We start from the raw sequence: 18,135 nt of genomic DNA, 5'->3' as shown, positions 1-18,135 counted from the left end.
CAGTCTCCGAGTCGAGTCTCCACCCCTTTGAGTCCCGCGAGGCACGTTGGGACATGTAGTCCTGTAGGAGGAGCCCCGCCTCTCATCCCTGTCCCGCCCCGCCAAGGATAAAATCGCTTCCGGGTAGCAGGCGGCGTGCTGAGCTCGCGTCACCAGCTCTTTTGACTCCGCGGCTTCGGAATGTGGCCCCGGATAGCGGTGCGGGGTCTGGGGTCAGGGGTCACTAGGGAGGGCGGGAATCGTGATCACTGAGAGAGCCGAGGGGCCGGGCGAGGCAGGAGGGGAAGCTTGGGCTGGTGGGAAGAGGGAACTTGGAGGTGTCCCGGAAGGGTCCCGCTCACCCCATTCATGTCCCCTCGCAGCGGCTTGTCCGGGTGCGCCCCTGGGCGGGCCTGGCCTTTCGTAGCCTGCATGGGACCCCGACATGGGCGCGGCCCCTCATCCCCATCGTTGTGGAGCAGACGGTAACTCCCCCGACCCCAGCCCCTCTCCTTCCCCAAACCCCAGCCCGAACTGAAGCACTCCCTGTAATGCCCATTTGTATCCCGTTCTCCCGATGTCCCCCTTCCTCTTCTCCCAGCCGGTATTTATTATGCACCTGCCGTGTGCTGAAGAAAGGATTTCATGGCTGTAGGACGTCAGTAGCTAGCATTCGGAAAGCTCTGCACGTCCTGCGTTAACCTGTTTGATTCTCACCATCACCCTGGCCCGTAGGTGCTGTTGTTATCCATTATTAGGGTTGAGGAAGCTGAGGTAGACATGGAGTGACGTGTCCTGACCCCGAAGCTGAGCCGTAATTAGGGTTTTAAAAGCTAAGCTAAGCAGTTTGTTCGGTCCTAGAGGTAATGATGTTCTGTGTCTGACTCTCATCGAACCCATTTGGGGTTTTCTTGGCCAAGAACTGGGGTGGTTTGCCAATTTCTCCTCTAGCCCATTTTACAGATGAGGTAAGACGTTAAGTGGCTTGTCCAGGGTCACATATCTAGTCTTGGTGATCCTAGGCCTGCCCTTTTTAGGTCATCTGGTCTTCCCCTCCTAGAGGTAATAGCTGCTGGAATTTTTTAATTCAGTATCAGGATCAGTGTGTAGAAGGAACTGGAGAGGAGTTTCATATGCCCTAGGGGAGTGGTGGTAAGGCTGGTTGTCCCAGGAAGCACCTAGCAAACAGTGGAAAGACCCCTGGCTCTGGAATCAGGAAGACCTGAATCCAAATCCAGCCTCAGATTTGCCTCAGGGCAAGCCACTAAGTCACTGTTTGCCTAAGATTGCTCAACTTTCCAGTGCACTTGCTGGCACTTAATAAATCCTTATTCCCTTCCCCACTTTGTCCCTATGTTGCTGTCCTTGCATCCTGTTACTTTCCTTTTCCTGTCTCATTGCCTCACTTTGTCTCTTGACCTCTCATCTTTGCCCCATTCCTCTGCCTCTGACCTGTTCCCTTCTATCCCTGTTTACTCCAGTGTCTTCACCCTCTTAACTACTTCACCCCGGCTTCATTCTGCTCTCCTAATGTAGGGCCGAGGAGAAAGGGCCTATGACATTTACTCTCGACTCCTCCGAGAACGGATCATCTGTGTTATGGGACCTGTGAGTATAATATTTGCCACCTCAGCCCATTGCCCAGCCCCTGGATCCCTCTTGACGTTAACCTCCTCCCTGCTTCCGTCTCCTTTCTACCCAGATTGATGACAGTTTGGCCAGTTTAGTCATCGCCCAGCTGCTTTTCCTTCAGTCAGAAAGTAACAAGAAACCCATCCACATGTACATCAATAGTCCTGGTGAGTGACTACCCTTCCCCACCCTAATAATAATAATCCCCCCATAATAATCCAGTAGGGTCCATAGTTGAAAGGGAACCTGAGGCCCAGAGAAGGGAAGGGATTTGATGAGGATCCCTTTGACAATGTGAAGCAACATTGGAATCAGAATGAGAAAATCTGAGTTAGAATTCTGGCTCTTCCCCATAATAACCCATCTGGGCTTCAGTTTCTTGTCTCCAGAATAAGGGAATGAACTTGCCCTCCAAACAGTTCCATGAAGGAATAGACCCTCATTTGTATGGTCCATGAACCCACTGGGAAACTGGGTGCCTAGCTCCTCTTTGGGGAGATGCTGTTGATAGTTCCAAGAAATCTCGAGAGCTCCTGAGAATCCCAGGCTGGAGGAAGGAAGAGGGTGACCTGGTGGGGAGGAGGAAGAAAGCATCTGATGGGTGTTCTGGAGGGCGGACATAGACAAGGGCAGGTTCCTCAGCCTTGACCCAAGAGTTGCAACTGGATCAGGTTTGGGTTGGGGAACTTGGAGCCTGAGGCATGAAGATGGCTTGGGGTGGAAAGAGTGGAAGCCTGTGTTCATCTCGTCTTTGTCTGATGTCCCAGGGGGCATTGTGACTTCGGGCCTGGCCATCTATGACACTATGCAGTACATCTTGAATCCCGTTAGCACGTGGTGTGTGGGCCAGGCAGCCAGCATGGGCTCCCTGTTGCTTGCGGCTGGCTGCCCTGGCATGCGCCACTCACTGCCCAACTCTCGAATCATGATCCACCAGCCATCTGGAGGGGCCCGGGTGAGTTACGTACTTGTAGTAGCAGGCAGCCCTGCCTCTCTCCATCCCCACTTGGCTTCACACACCATTGTCTCATCCTTCCCCTCACTTCCTAGTTCTTGTATCTTCTCTTCCTCCTTCTCTGTTTTTCTGCCTCAGCTTCCCCCATCCCTTCCTGCTGTTAATCCCTGCCTTCCTCACTCCTTTCCTCCTCCCTCTGTTTCCATTCCAACCCCACTCAGCACCCTCCCTATGCTCCTGCATAGTTGAATCTTGTGTTTATAGAGTGTTTTGCAGTTTACAAATTGCTTTCCCAGCTGTGCGTTTACATAACTCTTTGGGGTTTATAAAGCACTTGAAACTCCTCAACAGCCTTCAGGTCCTGAGTGCATTGTTAGCCTCTTTCCACAGATAGGGATACTGAGGCCCCAGAGGCTTTAGTATTGACTTTATTTTAGGACAGAAGCCTCTGGAGAGGGAAGGGGTAGAATGTTCCAGGATTGTGTAAAAATGGAGAGACCCCAACTTGTACATTCTTCTGCCTCCTTTGAATTCATCCACTTCATAAAAAGCCCAACTTAAATGTCATTGCCTCCATGAAGCCTTCCCTGATCTTTTCAGCTGGTAAAGAGGATCCCCTATACACACCTCTCGTGTTGCCCTTTTTGTCACTTGTGCTTCTCTCATGCCCTTATATAATACCTAGCATAGGGGCAGATGCAGACCTGTGATTTCATTTATAAAGGGACCTCCCAGGTAAGGAAACTCCCTCCACTAGTGCACATCAGCACATTCTCTGGGACTTAACTTCTTAGTGAGTTATCTAGAACAGAGGTGTCAGACTCAGAGGGTTATGGGTTTGCATCTTATCCCCCTAATACAGTTTCACAAAAAAACAAGGATTGTTCCGTGGAAACCTTGTATCTTTCTCAATTCATAGTTCTCAGTTGTATAGGGAAACTGGATTTTGTATCAAGATTGACTGGTATTTGTGTTCTGGCCGTTAAACATTCTGCACAGCACCCAGCTCATAGTAGGTAAGGATTACATCAGCACTTAATGGTTCTGGCTATAGCAGCACCATTGTGACCCAGGACCATTTACTTCCCCTCTGTGAATATCAGGTTTTTAATTTTTAAAATGAGGGTGATAGTCCTTTGTACTGTGTCCCTCACAGAATTGTCATGAGGAACCACTTTATAAATTTAGAAAACAATATAAATGTGAGCCCTTATTAGGCACTTAATAAGTATTTGTTGAATTATTGACTGCAGGCTGGGCTCCCTGCAAGTTGGGAAGTGTCCCCTGTGTGGGCCGTCCCTGGCTGTTCATGCGGTCCCCTCCTCCCCCACCCAGGGCCAAGCCACAGACATTGCCATTCAGGCTGAGGAGATCATGAAGCTGAAGAAACAGCTCTATGGAATCTATGCTAAACACACCAAGCAGCCTCTGGATGTCATTGGTGAGTTGGCCCCAGCCATGGGCCGTGCTGGGCCTTTCTTTTCCACTAGATACATTCTGGTCCCTGCTCTTAAAATAAGGGCAGCTCACATTTTAGGATTGAATGGTAAGAGGTTTTCCTCACAATAACCCTTTGAGATAGGAAGTTTGTTAGCCCCATTTTACAGATAAGGAAAAAAACCCAACAAGGTAAAATAGCTTGCCCATCTAGTAGGTGTCCAAGGCAGAATTTGAACCCAAGTCCTGACCTACTTTGGCATAGTGAAGAGAACTGTGGATTCATGACCAAATGTAGGTTCAGGACTGAGCTTTTCAAACGGCTACTCTGATGGGTCAGGCCCTAGGTATGGGGGGGGGGGGGGGAGGAGGGAAAGGGGAGGGAGGAAGGGGAAGTGAAGTGTGCTGGATTCAGAGGACCATCTCTGTTGGATGTCTCAGTCCTGACTCCACTGTCTGCCCCCTTGCAGAGGCTGCCATGGAAAGGGACCGATACATGAGTCCTATGGAAGCCCAGGAGTTTGGCATCTTGGACAAAGTGTTGGTGCACCCCCCACACGATGGAGAGGATGAGCCAGAGCTGGTACAGAAGGAGTCTGCAGTAGTCCCTGCTCCAGCTGGGCCCTGAGCACAAATGAGCCCATTCCTTCCTGGGGACACTGAGGAGCAACACCCCCTTTACCCCCACAAAATGATGCCCCTTGTCTCCACTGGTTCTCCCCTGACCTTCGCACTGTGCTGCTCTGTCCCTTCTGGTTGTAGCTTTAGATTTCAGGGGCTTCTGGGGTCCTGTCTGGGAGTAGTGTCTGACCTGGCCTACTGCCCCAGAACTGACTCTCCAGGGAGTGTGGATTTTAAATTAAAACTTTGGTCACTTTTTGGTCCCTGCTGTCTTCCTTTTTCTTAGTTATCCAGAGAAAAGAAAACTTTGGCATCTCTTTGTTCAACAAATATGCCTGGGCAGCTAGGTGGCTCCCTGGATAGAGCATTAACCTGGAGGACCTAAGTGCAAACTCAGGCCACCTGTCTGGGCAAGTCACTTAATCCCCAAATGTCTCCAACACAAACATACCGACCCTGAGGCTCTCTCGTCCTCAGTTTCCTCAACTCATTCCTCAAATGGGCATCACCATAGCACCTGCCACCCACAGAGGACTTGTACAGAGCTTTATAAGTGCTCCATGAATGCCCTCACGTCGTGGCTTTTATGCCACCTGCAAGGAGACTTACATGGGAGTGCCTCTCCTCAAGCTTTGTGCCCCTGCTTAGGAATCCCTTTCTTCCTGCCCGCCCGCTACCCCAGGCTGCCAGAGGGCACCAGAGTTTGCTGTCCTGGGACCCCACGGGCGGGCCTTCCCTGCTCATGTGGGCCAGATAGAACTAGAAGTTCTCTGGTCACACTTCCAGCCGCTAAACCATTATGGCATCGCGAAGTCAAGCCTAGACTCGGAACAATTTAGGGATGGACGCCAGGGGCCATCTTCTGCCTACCCCTTCCTACAACAAGCCAAAGACAAGCAACCAAGAGCAGAAGCGGGGTTCGGGTCCGGTACAACTGCCGCCTCCACCTCGGTCTCCGCGTTCAGGAGCTCTTTGCGGACCCCGCCCCTCTGACTGCCGCTTCCTCGGAACTGGGTGGGCTGCTCTGGGAGCCACGTGCACGGGGGCGCCTCCGGAAGGCCCGGGGTCAAGAGGCCGAGGAGGATGGAGTGTTTCCCCTAGGGCGCCTCAGAGGTCACCTGGATAGGGGCGGAGCCGGCGGTTTTCTGAAGTGGCCGCGAGTCGGGTCTGTTAACGCCTCGTGGTGTCTTCCGGAACATAGGGGCGGGGCCCTGGAGTAGCCAATAGCATTAGACCTCCGGAATGTCACCACCCAATCGCTGAGGGGAAGGGGAAGCGGAGGGCCGGGCCGGCGGTACCATGGTCTGGAGTGGGCGCCTGGCTCTGGGGGCGCTGCGGGCCCCGGGGCTGGGAACCTGGCCCGGCTGGCTGCGGGGCTCCGGGCCCACCGTGCTTCGCCGGTTGCGGGGTGCGGCAGTGGTGCGGCCTGGCTTCTTGAGCTCAGCAGAGGAGGAGACGCTGAAGCAGGAGCTGGAGCCCGAGCTACGGCGACGCCGCTACGAGTACGATCACTGGGACGCGGTGAGTGAGGGCGGCCCATTCTTCCCAGGGGACACCGGGAGTAGGATACCGACTCCCTTACCTTCCTCTCTTTCTACCTCTCCTTCCTCCGCGTTCTACCACCTTCTTACTCCCTTTGTCCCCCAAATTCGCCGTGTCCCTGTCTCCACAACCTCTCCTCCTATTTTCACTATTCCCTCCAATCCCGTTCTCCGCGGCATCCCCAAGACTTGCTTCTGCTCCCACCTAGCTCCCCTGCCATTGTCTCCATTCGGGCCGCAGGGTTCTCATCTCAGCCCCTCTAGGACCCCCGTCCTCACTCTTCCAGCTGCCCCAGACTTTGCGTCAGGGCCAGCGCTTGGCCTCCTATTTATTGGCCAACCGAGGACTCTGTGGCCCCTAGTCCCTCAGCCCTGAAGCTCAGGTATTTCTCCCCTCCCCCCAGGTTTGGCTCCTTCCTCTCTGCCCACTCACTCTCTTTCCCAACTCCTTCCTCTTGGGGTCCATTGGCATCCCAGTAGCTAGCTGGCTCCCCCGGTCTCAGAACTAGCCACTTCTTCTGCTTCTTGCAGGCTATCCATGGCTTTCGGGAGACAGAAAAGTCCCACTGGTCCGAAGCAAGCCAGGCCATTCTGCAGCGTGTTCGGGCAGCTGCCTTCCCCCCAGCTCTGGCCCAGCTTCCCATGGTTCATGTCCTGGATCTCCATCAAAATGGCTACATCAAGCCCCATGTGGATAGCATCAAGGTGGGCAGGGCACCCAGCCTGTGAGGGCAAGAAGAGGGACGGAGGCTTCCACAGGAACAGGAGAGGCCGTCCTGGCTGGTGCTTGCCCTTCTCTGGCATTGCTGTCCACGCCAGGAGATCCAGGGTCCTCCCTGCCCTCCCCTCTCCTTGTGTGACTTTTGAAGGAGCCCTTTCCCTTTTTGGGAAGGATAGAAGGAAGCATTTATTAAGCAATTACTGTGCGCTCAGCACCGCGCTAATCCTCACAACAACCCTCTAAGCAGTGCTATTATTATAGGTGGGGGACACTAAGGCAGAGGTGAAGTATCTTTCCCCCAAGGTCATACTGCGAGGAAGTATCTGAAGCCAGATTTGAACTCTAGCCACCAGCTTCCTCAGGGCCACCGCAGCACTTACTATGATCTAGGTGCTGTACTAAGTGTTTTGCACCTCTTACAGATGAGCAGAGGTAAAGTGACATGTTCAATAGCTCACACCTCGTAAATCCCTGGGGCCAGATTTAAACTCGAATGGCCCACTTAAACTTGATCAGCCCAGCTCTATCCACTGCGCCACCTACAGGCCTCTTGGGCCTCAGTCCTCCCATCACTGAAATGGGATGATCCCAAATTGCCTGTCTCAGTTCTGACATCTTGTGGTTCTAATTCTCTGGCCAGTTCTGTGGCGGCATCATTGCAGGCCTCTCCTTGCTCTCTCCCAGTGTCATGCGACTAGTTGACACCCAAGATCCTCAGGAGTGGCTGGAATTGCTCTTGGAACCTGGGTCCCTCTATATCCTCAGGTAAGATCACCAGAGGGGCAGAGCGCCTAGAAATGGGGTCCTAAATCTTGGGGTTCTCTTTGACTTCATCCCTTGTCCCTGTGTCAGTCCCAGCCACTGGAATTATAATGCTTGCTGCCACTCCCAAGCACTATATAAAGGGCACCATGGTGATTGGCAGTAAGCCTTTCCCTCAGCAACTGACCTAAGCCTTTCTTACCCTTCACACCAGAGGCCCTGCCCGATACGACTTCTCCCACCAGATCCTTCGAGACGAGGAGTCCTTCTTTGGGGAGCATCGGGTCCCACGGGGCCGAAGAATTTCTGTTATTTGCCGTTCCCTCCCTGAGGGGGAACCAGGCCCTCCATCTAAATGACTTCAAGTTCCACCGCCACAGGCGCTTTGTATAAAGTATTTATGAATAAAGTTAGAGAAATGATACTTGACCCCTGGGTCTGGCTGCTATTGAACAAGAGAGAAGGGAACACCTCTCCAACTGGATAGATAAAGGGCTTATTGCAGTCAGCCCTGAGAAGAGAAGGACAGAGCCTGGCACACAGCTAATGCATAGAAGTCACAGCACCTGCCTTTTTATTAACAACATCCCTCTTCCCCCAAAGTCGTCCTCGTTTCTATCACACTCACTCGGAGAATAGGATTAACTTTACCTCAATTACCAAGTCCATAAATGTCTACTCTCAAGTGGGCCTGGGTAGGCCAGGTATGAGGCTGCCAAGATGCTGCTGAGGTGGACACAATGGGCCTTGGCACAGAGGAGGCAGAGAGGAAATGCATGTTACATCCAACCTCAGAGAAGGGGGGGGGGGCAGGGTGGGTCTCACAGGGGGCCTTTCAGATCCCACAGCCACAGGCGGCAGCAGACAGCTGGGGCAGGTGATGCCAGTGGTGGTGGTTGTCCAGGAAGGCCACATCCTCATATCGGGTGGGGTGGCAGCAGGGCTGGCTCGTCACCCGGCCCTCGGCTGAAAGCCTGGCCAGTGTCAGGCCATGGTGGGTATAAAGACTGTGGCAGCTGCCCGCACAGTAGCGGAAGGCAATGGTCTCATCCGAGTTGTAGCCGAGGCCCAACTCGGTCACTGGCAGGAGCAGGCTCTGCAGCTGACATTCAGTGGCGGAGCTAGACAGGTCCCTGGATACCCGGGCTCTTGAAGCAGATGGCAATAGGTGGTCCCCTAGAAGAAAAGAAAAGAGCAACTCATTAGGTATAGGTGATCACAAGTGTAAACAGGAGACCTCTTCTGGAGAACGAAGATCTTGCATCCTCTCCTAAGAGCAAAGCTGCTTAAAATTCTTAAAATGATCAGGATAGGGTCATTAACAAAGTGAGGGTCAAAAAGTTACAATTTAACGGTAAATGTTTGACTTGTATACCTATCAGATGTACCAATAAACACGGGGAAGTGCAAAAGGGGTTTCAAGGACAAAGTTTGAGAAGTCCTAACTTGGAGAACACACCAACAGCCTTTTACCTATCCTGCTGTGGAATCCTTTACCTAGCCATGGCCTCTTGATCCCGGAGGTCGGAGGCAGCTTTCCAAGTCTGAGGTATGACGCTCCAGGAACCGGACTCAGTTCCCCAGATGTGGGCTTCTCTTCCAGAGGTAGCCCTGGAGTTCTGGGGACAGAAGGCAGTTCCCCCAGACTAGGAGGCAGCAGAAGCAAAAGAGTGAGGAAGGCTGGTGCCCAAGCCATGCTGAGCTGAGGATGTAGGAGAGCTAGAGACTGAAGGGTTCCATGCACGCCACTATATCTCCCCGACCCCCAGCAGGAGGAGCTAGTCAGAGCTGGGTGGGCGGCCCAGAACATTAACTCTTGCCTTGCCCCACTCCTGTGCCTTGAGCCTTACCCATCATGCCTACCACTGAATCCCTAATGTTTATAACACCCTGTTGGGTGTTCAGCATTGGAAGAGAAGAGTGAAAGCTACACCTGTGGACCATTTAGGGAAAAAGTTGCTCCCTCCATCATTCCAGAAGCTTTTTTCCAATACTTTTATAATAGTTTCTCCAGCCTGGGCTGGAGGTGATCGCATCTCAATGCCCCAAATTTAGGGTAAGACTTGCCCCAGTCAGGAGGGCCGAAGTGCACATTGTTGACCCATCTCTGATCTCTCAAGCAGAGCTGGAGGGAAAGGCAGAATAACCAATGGTAGGGGGACACTGAGGACTGCCACATGTGCAACAGATGCTGGGCAATCCCTCCTCCGCCCTTCCTAGGTTCCGGGCTCCAACTTGAGCAGGAGGGATTAAGGCATCATGCCCCTGTCTCCGGCCTGCCTGCTCCAACATCAAAACAGGAAACACCCCACCAGAGGCCACATTTTCCCTTCACTGAGCCACAGATTATTAGGCCAGGGAACTTGGTGTTCTTCCACAACGGTCCGGGGGAAAGGGCAGAGTGAGGCTGGGGATCCCCTTCAGCCCCTGTTGCTAGGCAGAGAACCAAGCTGTCAGACCCCAGTCCCTGAAAGCCGGGCCTGTGTTTAGGAGTGGGGGAGGGCGAGAAGTGAGCCGGGGGTGCAGACGAGCTGTTTCCTCTTGGATGTTCCCCTCCAAGGTGGGGGTGAGGAGATGGGAACAGGAGTCTCCTCCTGGGAACGCCAGACATTTCCCAAGAATTAGCCTGACGTGCCAGACATTCCCGGCAGCCGCCAAGTGCGGCGTGGGGAGGGGACGCTGCAGGAAGGGAAGTTTCCACACCTGGATTCCAGACCAAATCCCTTGGTGGAAGGCAGTCCTGCGGGGATGAGGAAGGGGGGCAGGGCCTGACAGCCCGGACCAGTCCCTTTGCTTCTCTGGGCCTCAGTTTCCCCACCTGTAGTCGGGGAGCTGCCCCCGACGTTCTCTCGGGACACCGGCTCCCAAACCCACAATCCTCCCCCCCACAAAGTCACACAGAGCCCGAGAAAAGGCCAAGCAGCTTTTATTGGCCCTGCTGTGTCCCGGCGGCCGCTCACTCCTTGAGGGAGAAGTGCATCTTGTCATTGATCATCTTGCGCTCCGGGTTGAGGCGCTTCAAGATCTGGGCCAGCACGTTGACTGTCTGGTCGCTGCTGAGCCCTGTCTTCTTGGTCTGGAACTTCTTCAGCAGGTCCTTGGTGGTCATGGGCTTTCGGGTCAGGTAGCGCCTGACCGCGTCCTCTGTCACCTGCACATCACTGGAGGGAGAAAGGCCGGGGGTCAGGGGGCGGAGGTTCTGCTGCCCAGATCCCAGAAACGGCCCCTTACTCATTACTGTCCAGGCCAGCTCCAGGTCCTAGAAGTGGCCCCTTGCCCGCTGCTGCCCAGCCCGGCCCCAAAACCCCCCAAATGGCCCCTTACTCACCCACTGCTGCCCAGCTCCCCCAACCCCCCCAAATGGCCCCTTACTCACCCACTGCTGGGCGTGGACTTGCCGGACTGAGGCTGTGGCGTGGATTTCCCCGAGATGCTCTGGGGCCCGGCATCCAGCCTCAGGCGCTTGGCGGCGGGCGTATCACTGGGTCCCGTCTGCCGCTTCCCTGCATGGAAACGTCAAACCCCAGGTCAGAGCTGGAGGGGTCTCTCAGAGCTCAGGCTTCTCTACACCTGAGCAGGAGCCCCTCCTTCAGGAGCCTCCAAAGGCCTCCCCGGCCCCTCTCTCTGAGCCAGAGGACGGGGGCTCAACCGCGGGCCTGGCCTCCCTGGACTTTGCTTCCTCGGGGCCGTTCCCCTTGTCACTGTGCGCACAAAGTGGGCCCCAGGACTCAACAACACACTGCAGTGGCAGAGGGGGGCGCTCTCCCCTCCCAGGTCTGGGCCCCTGCCCCTGTACCCCCAAAATGAGCTTGTCTGGCCTCAGAGGGGCCAACAGAACCTCCCAAAAAGAAGCTGGGAAAGTGCCCGAAAAGGGGAGGGAGAGACAGGGGCCAGGAGCGGGCCCCTGGGGGACACGGGCTCATGGGGGAGCGGGGGAGGCCGGGGCCCGCCTCACCTTGCTCCAGCTTGCTGGCGGCTGCCCGCAGGGTGGAGGACGTGCTGCCGCTGTCCACGCTGGGAGTGCTCGGGCGGCTGTTGCCCCTGGAGCTGCTGCCCGAGGCCTTCCGCTCCCTCTTGGGGGGGGTCTTCTTCTTCTGCAGAAAGGGGTAAGGGAGACTGAGCCGGGGAAGGGCAAAGACGAGCCCGCCGGGGCTCCCCCCGGGCCATACTCACGGTCATGAAGAGGGCCGAGGACGCCTCGTTGTCGATGTCGCTCTCCTCGGAGGTGTCCGACTCCTCGCTGCTGTCTCCTGAGGGGCAAAAGGGAGCCTGAGCCCCGGCCCGCCCCCCAGAGTCCCGGCTCCCTCAGTCCCGGGGCGGGCAAAGGGGCATCTCGCCCGGACTCTGCCCTCAGGGAGCTGGCCTGGTGGCGGGTACTGGCAGGTACAGAACCCAGCCCAAGAAGCGGCCTTAACTGTGGGCTGCCCCGGCAGGGAAAGCTGGGCCAGGCCAGAGGAGGCAGGGAGGGGACCTGGGGGAGGCAGGGAAGTTGGGGGAGTCCGAGAGGTTTTGGGGGGTAAGGAGGAGAGCTTTTGGGGAGTCCTGGGGGCTTCTGGGGCCTCCGAGCGCATTTCCCCCAATAGCTTAGGGGCCAGGGAGAGGATTAGCACTAAGCACAAGGGGAACGGGGAGTGGGGGCGCCTGAAGGGAGGGCCAGGGAACCGTCAGCCAAGAGGGCATCTGGGGACCCTGGGGACCCGGCTGCGCAGAGGCAGCGTGAAGGCCTCGAACGCCGGGCCGGCTCCTCCTCCGGCCATCAAGCTCACCTTTCCTCCTCTTCTTCTCCTGCGGGTTGGGGACCTTCTTATCTTCTTCCTCCTTCTCCTCCTCCTCGGGGGGCTTCTCCTCCTCACTCTCCTCACTGCTTTCACTTTCCTCATCAATGCCTGAGGGGAAGCCAGAACACTCTCCTGGTCCGGGGACCCCGACCTGCCCCTGCCTGCTGCTACTGGCACCCCGAGACTTAGCCCAGGCTTAAAGCATCCTCTGCAGCTAAAGGCCTGTGGCTCTCTGCTCCTTCCCAGCCTTCCTCACGGAAAGCGCTCCCTCCCCTGCCACTGCCTCCTCAGCTCCTTACAGGAGCCTGGCTTTTGGAAGCAAACGAACTCCATTTTGCAACCACTGTCATCAAGGTTACCATTGATCTCTTAATTAAGCATAATTGCCTTTTTCTCTTTCCAACTGGATGTTGCCCACACGCGTTTCCAATTCAACATAAGGAAAGCAGAGCTTATCCCATTCCTCCCCCACCCCACAAACCCTTTGAGGGCAGGGCCTTTTTCTCTCCAGCACAAGTCTCCTCAGTGGCCCGCGTTTAACCAGTACTGGCCGACCTGCTCTGCACAAGGAAAGACAAAGGGAGGGATGGGTCCTGCCCTCAAGCCCACACCTACCTTTAGGGCCGTCCTCCTCCTGCTGGACCACCTTGGTTTTCCCTACTGCCTCCTCCTCAGAGCTGCTGCAGGGGAAAGCACAGGCTGCAGGTGAGCAGGTGGTGGAAGGAAGAAGGGGAGGGGTTGGGGGGGGGGGAGGGGATGGAGCCCGTGTCCCTTACCTGGAGCCATCTGACATGTAGTCCACCTCCTGGCCCTCAAAGTCCCCATCATCGCTGTCCTCAAAGGCCTCATCATCAGAGCCCTTCTTCTTCTTCTTCTTGCCCCCCCTGGAGGCAGCCGCCTTCTTCTTGCTCTTGGGGACCTTCTCTCCTGGGGAGAGCAGGGCGGGGTCAGGTCCTGGTCACTGATCCCTGGGGGCCTTTCCCCCGGCACAGCCCCAGCCCCCCATGCTCACCCTCCTCCCCACTGCTGTTGCTGTCCTCAGAGCTCATCTCCAGGTCGTCCTCCAGGTCGTGGATGCGGAGCTCACTGGGCTTCTTCCGGCTCTTCTTCTCTTTATGCTCATCCTCATCCTCGTCGTGGTCCTGGTCCTTCAGCCGCCGCTGCTGCATGATGCTGAAGTGGTTCAGGACTTTGTTCCTCCTGCAAACAAGGCTGTGCATCATGTGGGGTCGCCACGAGGGGCAGTCCCTCTATCCAGGAAGCCTCCCTGACTGAGGAGGCCCACTCAGAGCTCTCTGCCTTTCCCTCCGCGCTTAGGCTTGTTTGCACTGGGAGGGCTGTGGGGTCTGTCTGTCTCAGGCCCTTCCAAAGCCAAGGAGCAGGGGCAGGAACCCTCGTGGAATTAGGAAAGCTACCCATGATCCGCTGCTGTCACATTCCCCTGGATCCCCGGATCACAGAAGAAGAGCCGGAGCAAACTCAGACGTCCCCTGGCCCGGGACCTGAGGGGACTCGGCCAAGCTCTCAAAGGCAGAAGCTCTCTGACCCAGGGCCACTAGGAGGCAGAGGACACACGGAGCATCACACGGCCCAGGAAGTTCAATAAAGAGCTACCACAGCAGCCTGACGCAAAGGCTGAGGGGGGAGCGCAGCTGGAGCCCGGGGACCCCCCGCAGGCTGCAGTGACTGAGCCCCCATGGGAGGTGGGCCCTCCCTGCTATCCCGGCCCACTCACCTTTCCCATTCCTCCTCGGCCTCCTCGGCGGTGAGCGTCCGGTGCCGCGCCAGAGGAGTGAAGTTGTACCAGTTGTGCACGGGGAAGGCTTCGAAGGCCCCGTCGGGGCACTGGGTGAAGATGTAGTACGAGGTGTTTTCTGTCACCCCGCCCTTCTTCACTCCCTTGAACCTGCAGCAGGCAAGAGGAAAGAGGACAAAGATGTCTTCGCTGTCCGGGCCCTGCCACTCCTCTGGGGCCTCCAGGTCTCTCAGCCCGCTGAGTCTCAAGGCACTGACAGGGTTGGGAACATGGCCCAGGATGGGGCCAGAGCCTCAGGCAGACCAGGAGCTCCCCGGGGCCTCATCCCCTAAAGCTGGAAGAATGCTCCAGCCCCGCTTCCCCTCCCAGGAGGACAAAAGGCCAGACCCGGGGGGGAGGGGCCTCCCCAAGGCCCGCTCACCTTCTGCCTGTTTTGCCGTTGACTTTGAGTAGCCAGGGCTGGTCTTCAGCCTTGAAGGCCTTGAGAACGATGCCGTACTTCTTCCTCCTGGCCTCATCCCGGAGCTTCCGGTTAAACTCACTGCCAGCCCCAGACTCTGGCATCTCTTCCTCCTGATAGATCTTCTTGTTGCTCAGATCCCGTTCCATCTTGGCCTGACACGTGAGAAGCAAACTCATCTCGGAGCCCCCGCAAGAACTGGGGGGACATCTTGCCTCACCTCCCGCAGCCCCCAGGAGTTGGCTGGTCCAGCCTTACGCTATTCACCTCCACTGTCCAGGCTCTGATCCAGCCCTGCCTTCTTCAGGCTGCCTTTCCTATACAATGGCCTCCATGATCTACAGTCCTGTCTGAGCTTTCTAGCCTAACACTTACTTAGTTACCTTATTTGGTGCTGAGGAGAGATTTTTTTCCTCTTATGTTTCTCTTGTATTTCAAATGACAACCTGAGCAAAAATTGCAATTGAATATGTCGCTGAGGGACTGACAAAAGTGAGACGCCCTCTCCTCTGCCCGTGCAGACCTCACCCCCCTGAGCTCAGAAGCTCACCAACCCCCGCTCCTAGCTGTGGGTTCGAGTCTCCTTTCCATTTACCTTAAGGCTTCTAGACTGTGCCAGAATCCCAGACTTACCTGGTGCCAGGTGGAGAAGTTGACTTTGTCAGCTGCATTGAAAGCCATAATATTGTACCTCTTGAGGTTGTTTCTGTAGGAAGAGAATTGTTAGCAGGCCAGGAAAGGCAAGAAACAGGACGGAAGCCGGGGCTGGGATCTGAGCCGTCCCCCCACCCCCCGCTCCCCATCCCCAGCAGAACTCACTTGGGAACTCGAACGACATATTCAGTCACAGTCTGACTGCTGGTCCCCTACAGAGAGAGAGACACGAGTCGGAGAAGTGCGCCCCTTTAAAATGCAAGGCTGCCCATGGTCCGAAAGGAGCGTCTGGGACGGGCACAGCCGCGCCCAGGAAGGCTGACTCCCGGGCCCGCAACTGCAGCGCACCAACGGGGGCATCCGCGCGGACAAGGAGATCTGGAGGGCGGATGGCCTCCGATTTGCTTTGCATTAGCAGGGCTTAGCGTCGTGTACAGCACACAGCGGGCGCCTAATACAAGCGAGCTCGTGAGCTAGTGGTCACGAGTCACTACCCCCACGGGACAGGGGCCGGGGACGGAGGGGGTCCCACGCACGCCGCTCCCACCCACTCACCAAACTCGTCATCTTGTCCAAAGTTGGGCCCGCTGCGTGACCGCGTGGAGGGTCAAAAATCGTCGCGCACTCCGCTCCTAATCTCCCTCCGAACCCCGAAGACGCCGGCCAGGTCCCTACCTCAAACAAGGAAGAGCCACCACTGTAAACTTGGAGTCCCAGCAAGCGCCGCGGCTTGACCCGGAAACTAAACTTTCCGCGTCGTCGTCTTGACAACCGTTGACGGCCTTACGGGAGTGGATCAAACCCGATCCAAGCGGCGAGCCATTGCAAGCTTCCAGGTTTGTGCAAATATGTCTCCAGAAGGCGCAGCCCCTTCCCCACAACGTAGACAAGCCTGGGTGTGGGCGCTGCGGAGGCGGAATGGGTCTCTTTCCCATCCTCGGTCTTGGGAAAGGAGTCAATCGTGCTTCATTAATTATTCATGAGGCGCTGGACTGACCCAGGCATTTCCTGTGTCGTTATCTTGTAGAACTATCTGTGGGCATTCGCAGGATTTTCGTTGTAGTGGCGCATCTCGGGATTCGTAGTTCTTGAATCTCCCGGACATGGGGAAGAGAGCCCGAGCCCTGTGCGCAGGCGCACTCTCCCTGCAGTTTCTCTCGTTGAGTTGTCACGGCAACTGCGAGGCCATGGCAACTGCACTCTAGGCTTCCTCTCCCTTCCCCCTTCCTGCAAACAGCAGCATCCACCTCTTTGGAGCTGGTGCGGACCTTAGGGGCTCTGGTCCAACCCTCTCTGCGGCACAACCTGTGAAAGTGCCCATCCAGCCGCTGCTCAGAAACTCCCCCCGTGGGAGGAGCTGCCATGCTACTTTTGTACAGCTCGGTCAGGAACTTTTCTTTTATAGCAAGCTTTAATTTGCCTCACTGACGCTGCCACCTGTTTATCCCCCGTGGCGCTAAACGACCCAGGGCTATCCTGCTTCCAAAAGACTGAAAGGCAGCCAGTCCAGCTCCTCCGTGGTGGTTCCGCGGGTCGCCTCCCGCTCCTCTCTAACTGCGCTCCCCGGCCCAAGCGCAAGCGCAAGCACACCCGGTTTGCTGTGTGCCGCAAGACAGTCTCCTCCGGGGGGCGTCTCTCTGCAGCCTCGGATTCCGCGAGCTTTTGGGCTGCCGTATTATACTGTTCCCGCGTGTTAAAACTGCAGCGGGTTCGGGGAGATGGGTCCCAGCGTGACTGAGGAGGGAAGGCCGAATCTCCTTAGCTTGTCTGCACTCCCAGAAACTCCCGCCTGCTCTGTCTGATGGCTGTAGAGAAGCTCCCCCAACAGGTGGGACTTAATGCTGACTTCCATAGGAGTTAGCCTTTCAGCACTTAGGCAGTGCTGGAAACATAGCGTTCAGCAATTATTGACGGCTGCCTCCGCTGAGCTTCCACCAGCTTCAGCCTTCCACTCTGCCGGGCTCCACATGAAATACGTCTGGTAACCTCCCAGAGCCAGTGTAGTGCAGTGGGTAGAATGTTGTCCTTGAAACCAGGAAAACTTGCCACGTGATATGTGATCCTCTTAGTGGTCCAGGCAATTCTCTATGACTATTTATTGTAGAGAAGATGCTGGCCTACATTGGTAGAGGGAATTTTTCATTTGAGATTTCTCTATAACAACAAAATCATATTCCCAGAATTCATCCCTATCTCTTCCTTAGTAAACCTTAAGTTCCACCATCAAGATTTTTTTTTCCTTGTTTCTTACTTTCTCCTCTAGTATTTTAGCTCCAAGATCACTTTCTGGAAAAACTGAAATTCTTTCCTTGGAGGCAGACTTTCTGATCAGTGAGATTTTAGTATATACAGCCAGCCCCAGACCCTATTTGGAGCCTTCTCTTGCTTTGAAAGTTAATCAGATAATCAAGCCATTCTCCAATTGATAAATGGTCAAAGGATATGAACAGACAAATTTCAGATGATGAAATTGGAACTATTTCCACTCATATGAAAGAGTGTTCCAAATCATTATTGATCAGAGAAATGCAAATTAAGACAACTCTGAGATATCACTACACACCTGTCAGATTGGCTAAGATGACAGGAAAAAATAATGATGAATGTTGGAGGGGATGTGGGAAAACAGGGACACTGATGCATTGTTGGTGGAGTTGTGAATGAATCCAACCATTCTGGAGAGCAATCTGGAATTATGCCCAAAAAGTTACCAAATTGTGCATACCCTTTGATCCAGCAGTGTTTCTATTGGGCTTATATCCCAAAGAAATACTAAAGAAGGGAAAGGGACCTGTATGTGCCAAAATGTTTGTAGCAGCCCTATTTGTAGTGGCTAGAA

General features: G+C 55.3%; 4 protein-coding genes across 4 annotated transcripts; 2 read left to right on the top strand and 2 right to left on the bottom strand.

The window, feature by feature from the left end:
* Positions 1-84: 84 nt before the first annotated feature.
* Positions 85-4,887, top strand: CLPP (caseinolytic mitochondrial matrix peptidase proteolytic subunit). The gene is made up of 7 exons (XM_051971759.1): positions 85-198; positions 363-464; positions 1,516-1,587; positions 1,682-1,778; positions 2,379-2,566; positions 3,902-4,007; positions 4,474-4,887. Exons 1-7 carry the CDS (start codon positions 181-183, stop codon positions 4,629-4,631), a joined length of 741 nt encoding a protein of 246 aa, XP_051827719.1. The 5' UTR covers positions 85-180; the 3' UTR covers positions 4,632-4,887.
* A 1,019-nt stretch (positions 4,888-5,906) lies between these two features.
* On the top strand, positions 5,907-8,077 carry ALKBH7 (alkB homolog 7). Its single transcript, XM_051971760.1, has 4 exons — positions 5,907-6,145; positions 6,697-6,870; positions 7,527-7,651; positions 7,863-8,077. Exons 1-4 carry the CDS (start codon positions 5,924-5,926, stop codon positions 8,005-8,007), a joined length of 666 nt encoding a protein of 221 aa, XP_051827720.1. The 5' UTR covers positions 5,907-5,923; the 3' UTR covers positions 8,008-8,077.
* A 118-nt stretch (positions 8,078-8,195) lies between these two features.
* PSPN (persephin) lies at positions 8,196-9,458 on the bottom strand. Its single transcript, XM_051971761.1, has 2 exons — positions 9,146-9,458; positions 8,196-8,824 (listed from the first exon to the last, which is right to left on the bottom strand). Exons 1-2 carry the CDS (start codon positions 9,456-9,458, stop codon positions 8,484-8,486), a joined length of 654 nt encoding a protein of 217 aa, XP_051827721.1. The 3' UTR covers positions 8,196-8,483.
* A 1,099-nt stretch (positions 9,459-10,557) lies between these two features.
* LOC127544873 (general transcription factor IIF subunit 1) lies at positions 10,558-15,944 on the bottom strand. Its single transcript, XM_051971755.1, has 13 exons — positions 15,852-15,944; positions 15,462-15,508; positions 15,276-15,348; positions 14,604-14,797; positions 14,162-14,332; positions 13,439-13,626; positions 13,203-13,353; positions 13,042-13,106; positions 12,415-12,534; positions 11,822-11,898; positions 11,604-11,742; positions 11,025-11,151; positions 10,558-10,809 (listed from the first exon to the last, which is right to left on the bottom strand). The coding sequence occupies exons 1-13, from the start codon at positions 15,861-15,863 to the stop codon at positions 10,605-10,607; spliced, it is 1,569 nt and encodes a 522-aa protein (XP_051827715.1). The 5' UTR covers positions 15,864-15,944; the 3' UTR covers positions 10,558-10,604.
* Between the last annotated feature and the right edge of the window lie 2,191 nt (positions 15,945-18,135).

The sequence above is a fragment of the Antechinus flavipes genome, chromosome 1, assembly GCF_016432865.1.
Source record: "Antechinus flavipes isolate AdamAnt ecotype Samford, QLD, Australia chromosome 1, AdamAnt_v2, whole genome shotgun sequence".
NCBI classification, from domain to species: Eukaryota; Metazoa; Chordata; class Mammalia; order Dasyuromorphia; family Dasyuridae; genus Antechinus; species Antechinus flavipes.
This window is presented reverse-complemented; position numbering and strand designations above follow the sequence as displayed.

Bases quoted from the DNA above. Each gene is read 5' to 3' on its own strand.
- ALKBH7 (XM_051971760.1), top strand. From the start codon at position 5,924: ATGGTCTGGAGTGGGCGCCTGGCTCTGGGGGCGCTGCGGGCCCCGGGG. The intron at 6,871-7,526 runs GTGGGCAGGGCA...TTCTCTGGCCAG, and splicing joins CCCATGTGGATAGCATCAAG to TTCTGTGGCGGCATCATTGC. The intron at 7,652-7,862 runs GTAAGATCACCA...CCTTCACACCAG, and splicing joins GGGTCCCTCTATATCCTCAG to AGGCCCTGCCCGATACGACT.
- CLPP (XM_051971759.1), top strand. The intron at 2,567-3,901 runs GTGAGTTACGTA...TCCCCCACCCAG, and splicing joins AGCCATCTGGAGGGGCCCGG to GGCCAAGCCACAGACATTGC. The intron at 4,008-4,473 runs GTGAGTTGGCCC...GCCCCCTTGCAG, and splicing joins GCAGCCTCTGGATGTCATTG to AGGCTGCCATGGAAAGGGAC.
- LOC127544873 (XM_051971755.1), bottom strand. The intron at 14,798-15,275 runs GTAAGTCTGGGA...CTCACGTGTCAG, and splicing joins ACTTCTCCACCTGGCACCAG to GCCAAGATGGAACGGGATCT. The intron at 10,810-11,024 runs GTGAGTAAGGGG...TTCTCCCTCCAG, and splicing joins AAGTCCACGCCCAGCAGTGG to TGATGTGCAGGTGACAGAGG.
- PSPN (XM_051971761.1), bottom strand. From the start codon at position 9,458: ATGTTCTGGGCCGCCCACCCAGCTCTGACTAGCTCCTCCTGCTGGGGG. The intron at 8,825-9,145 runs GTAAAGGATTCC...CTTTTCTTCTAG, and splicing joins GATCAAGAGGCCATGGCTAG to GGGACCACCTATTGCCATCT.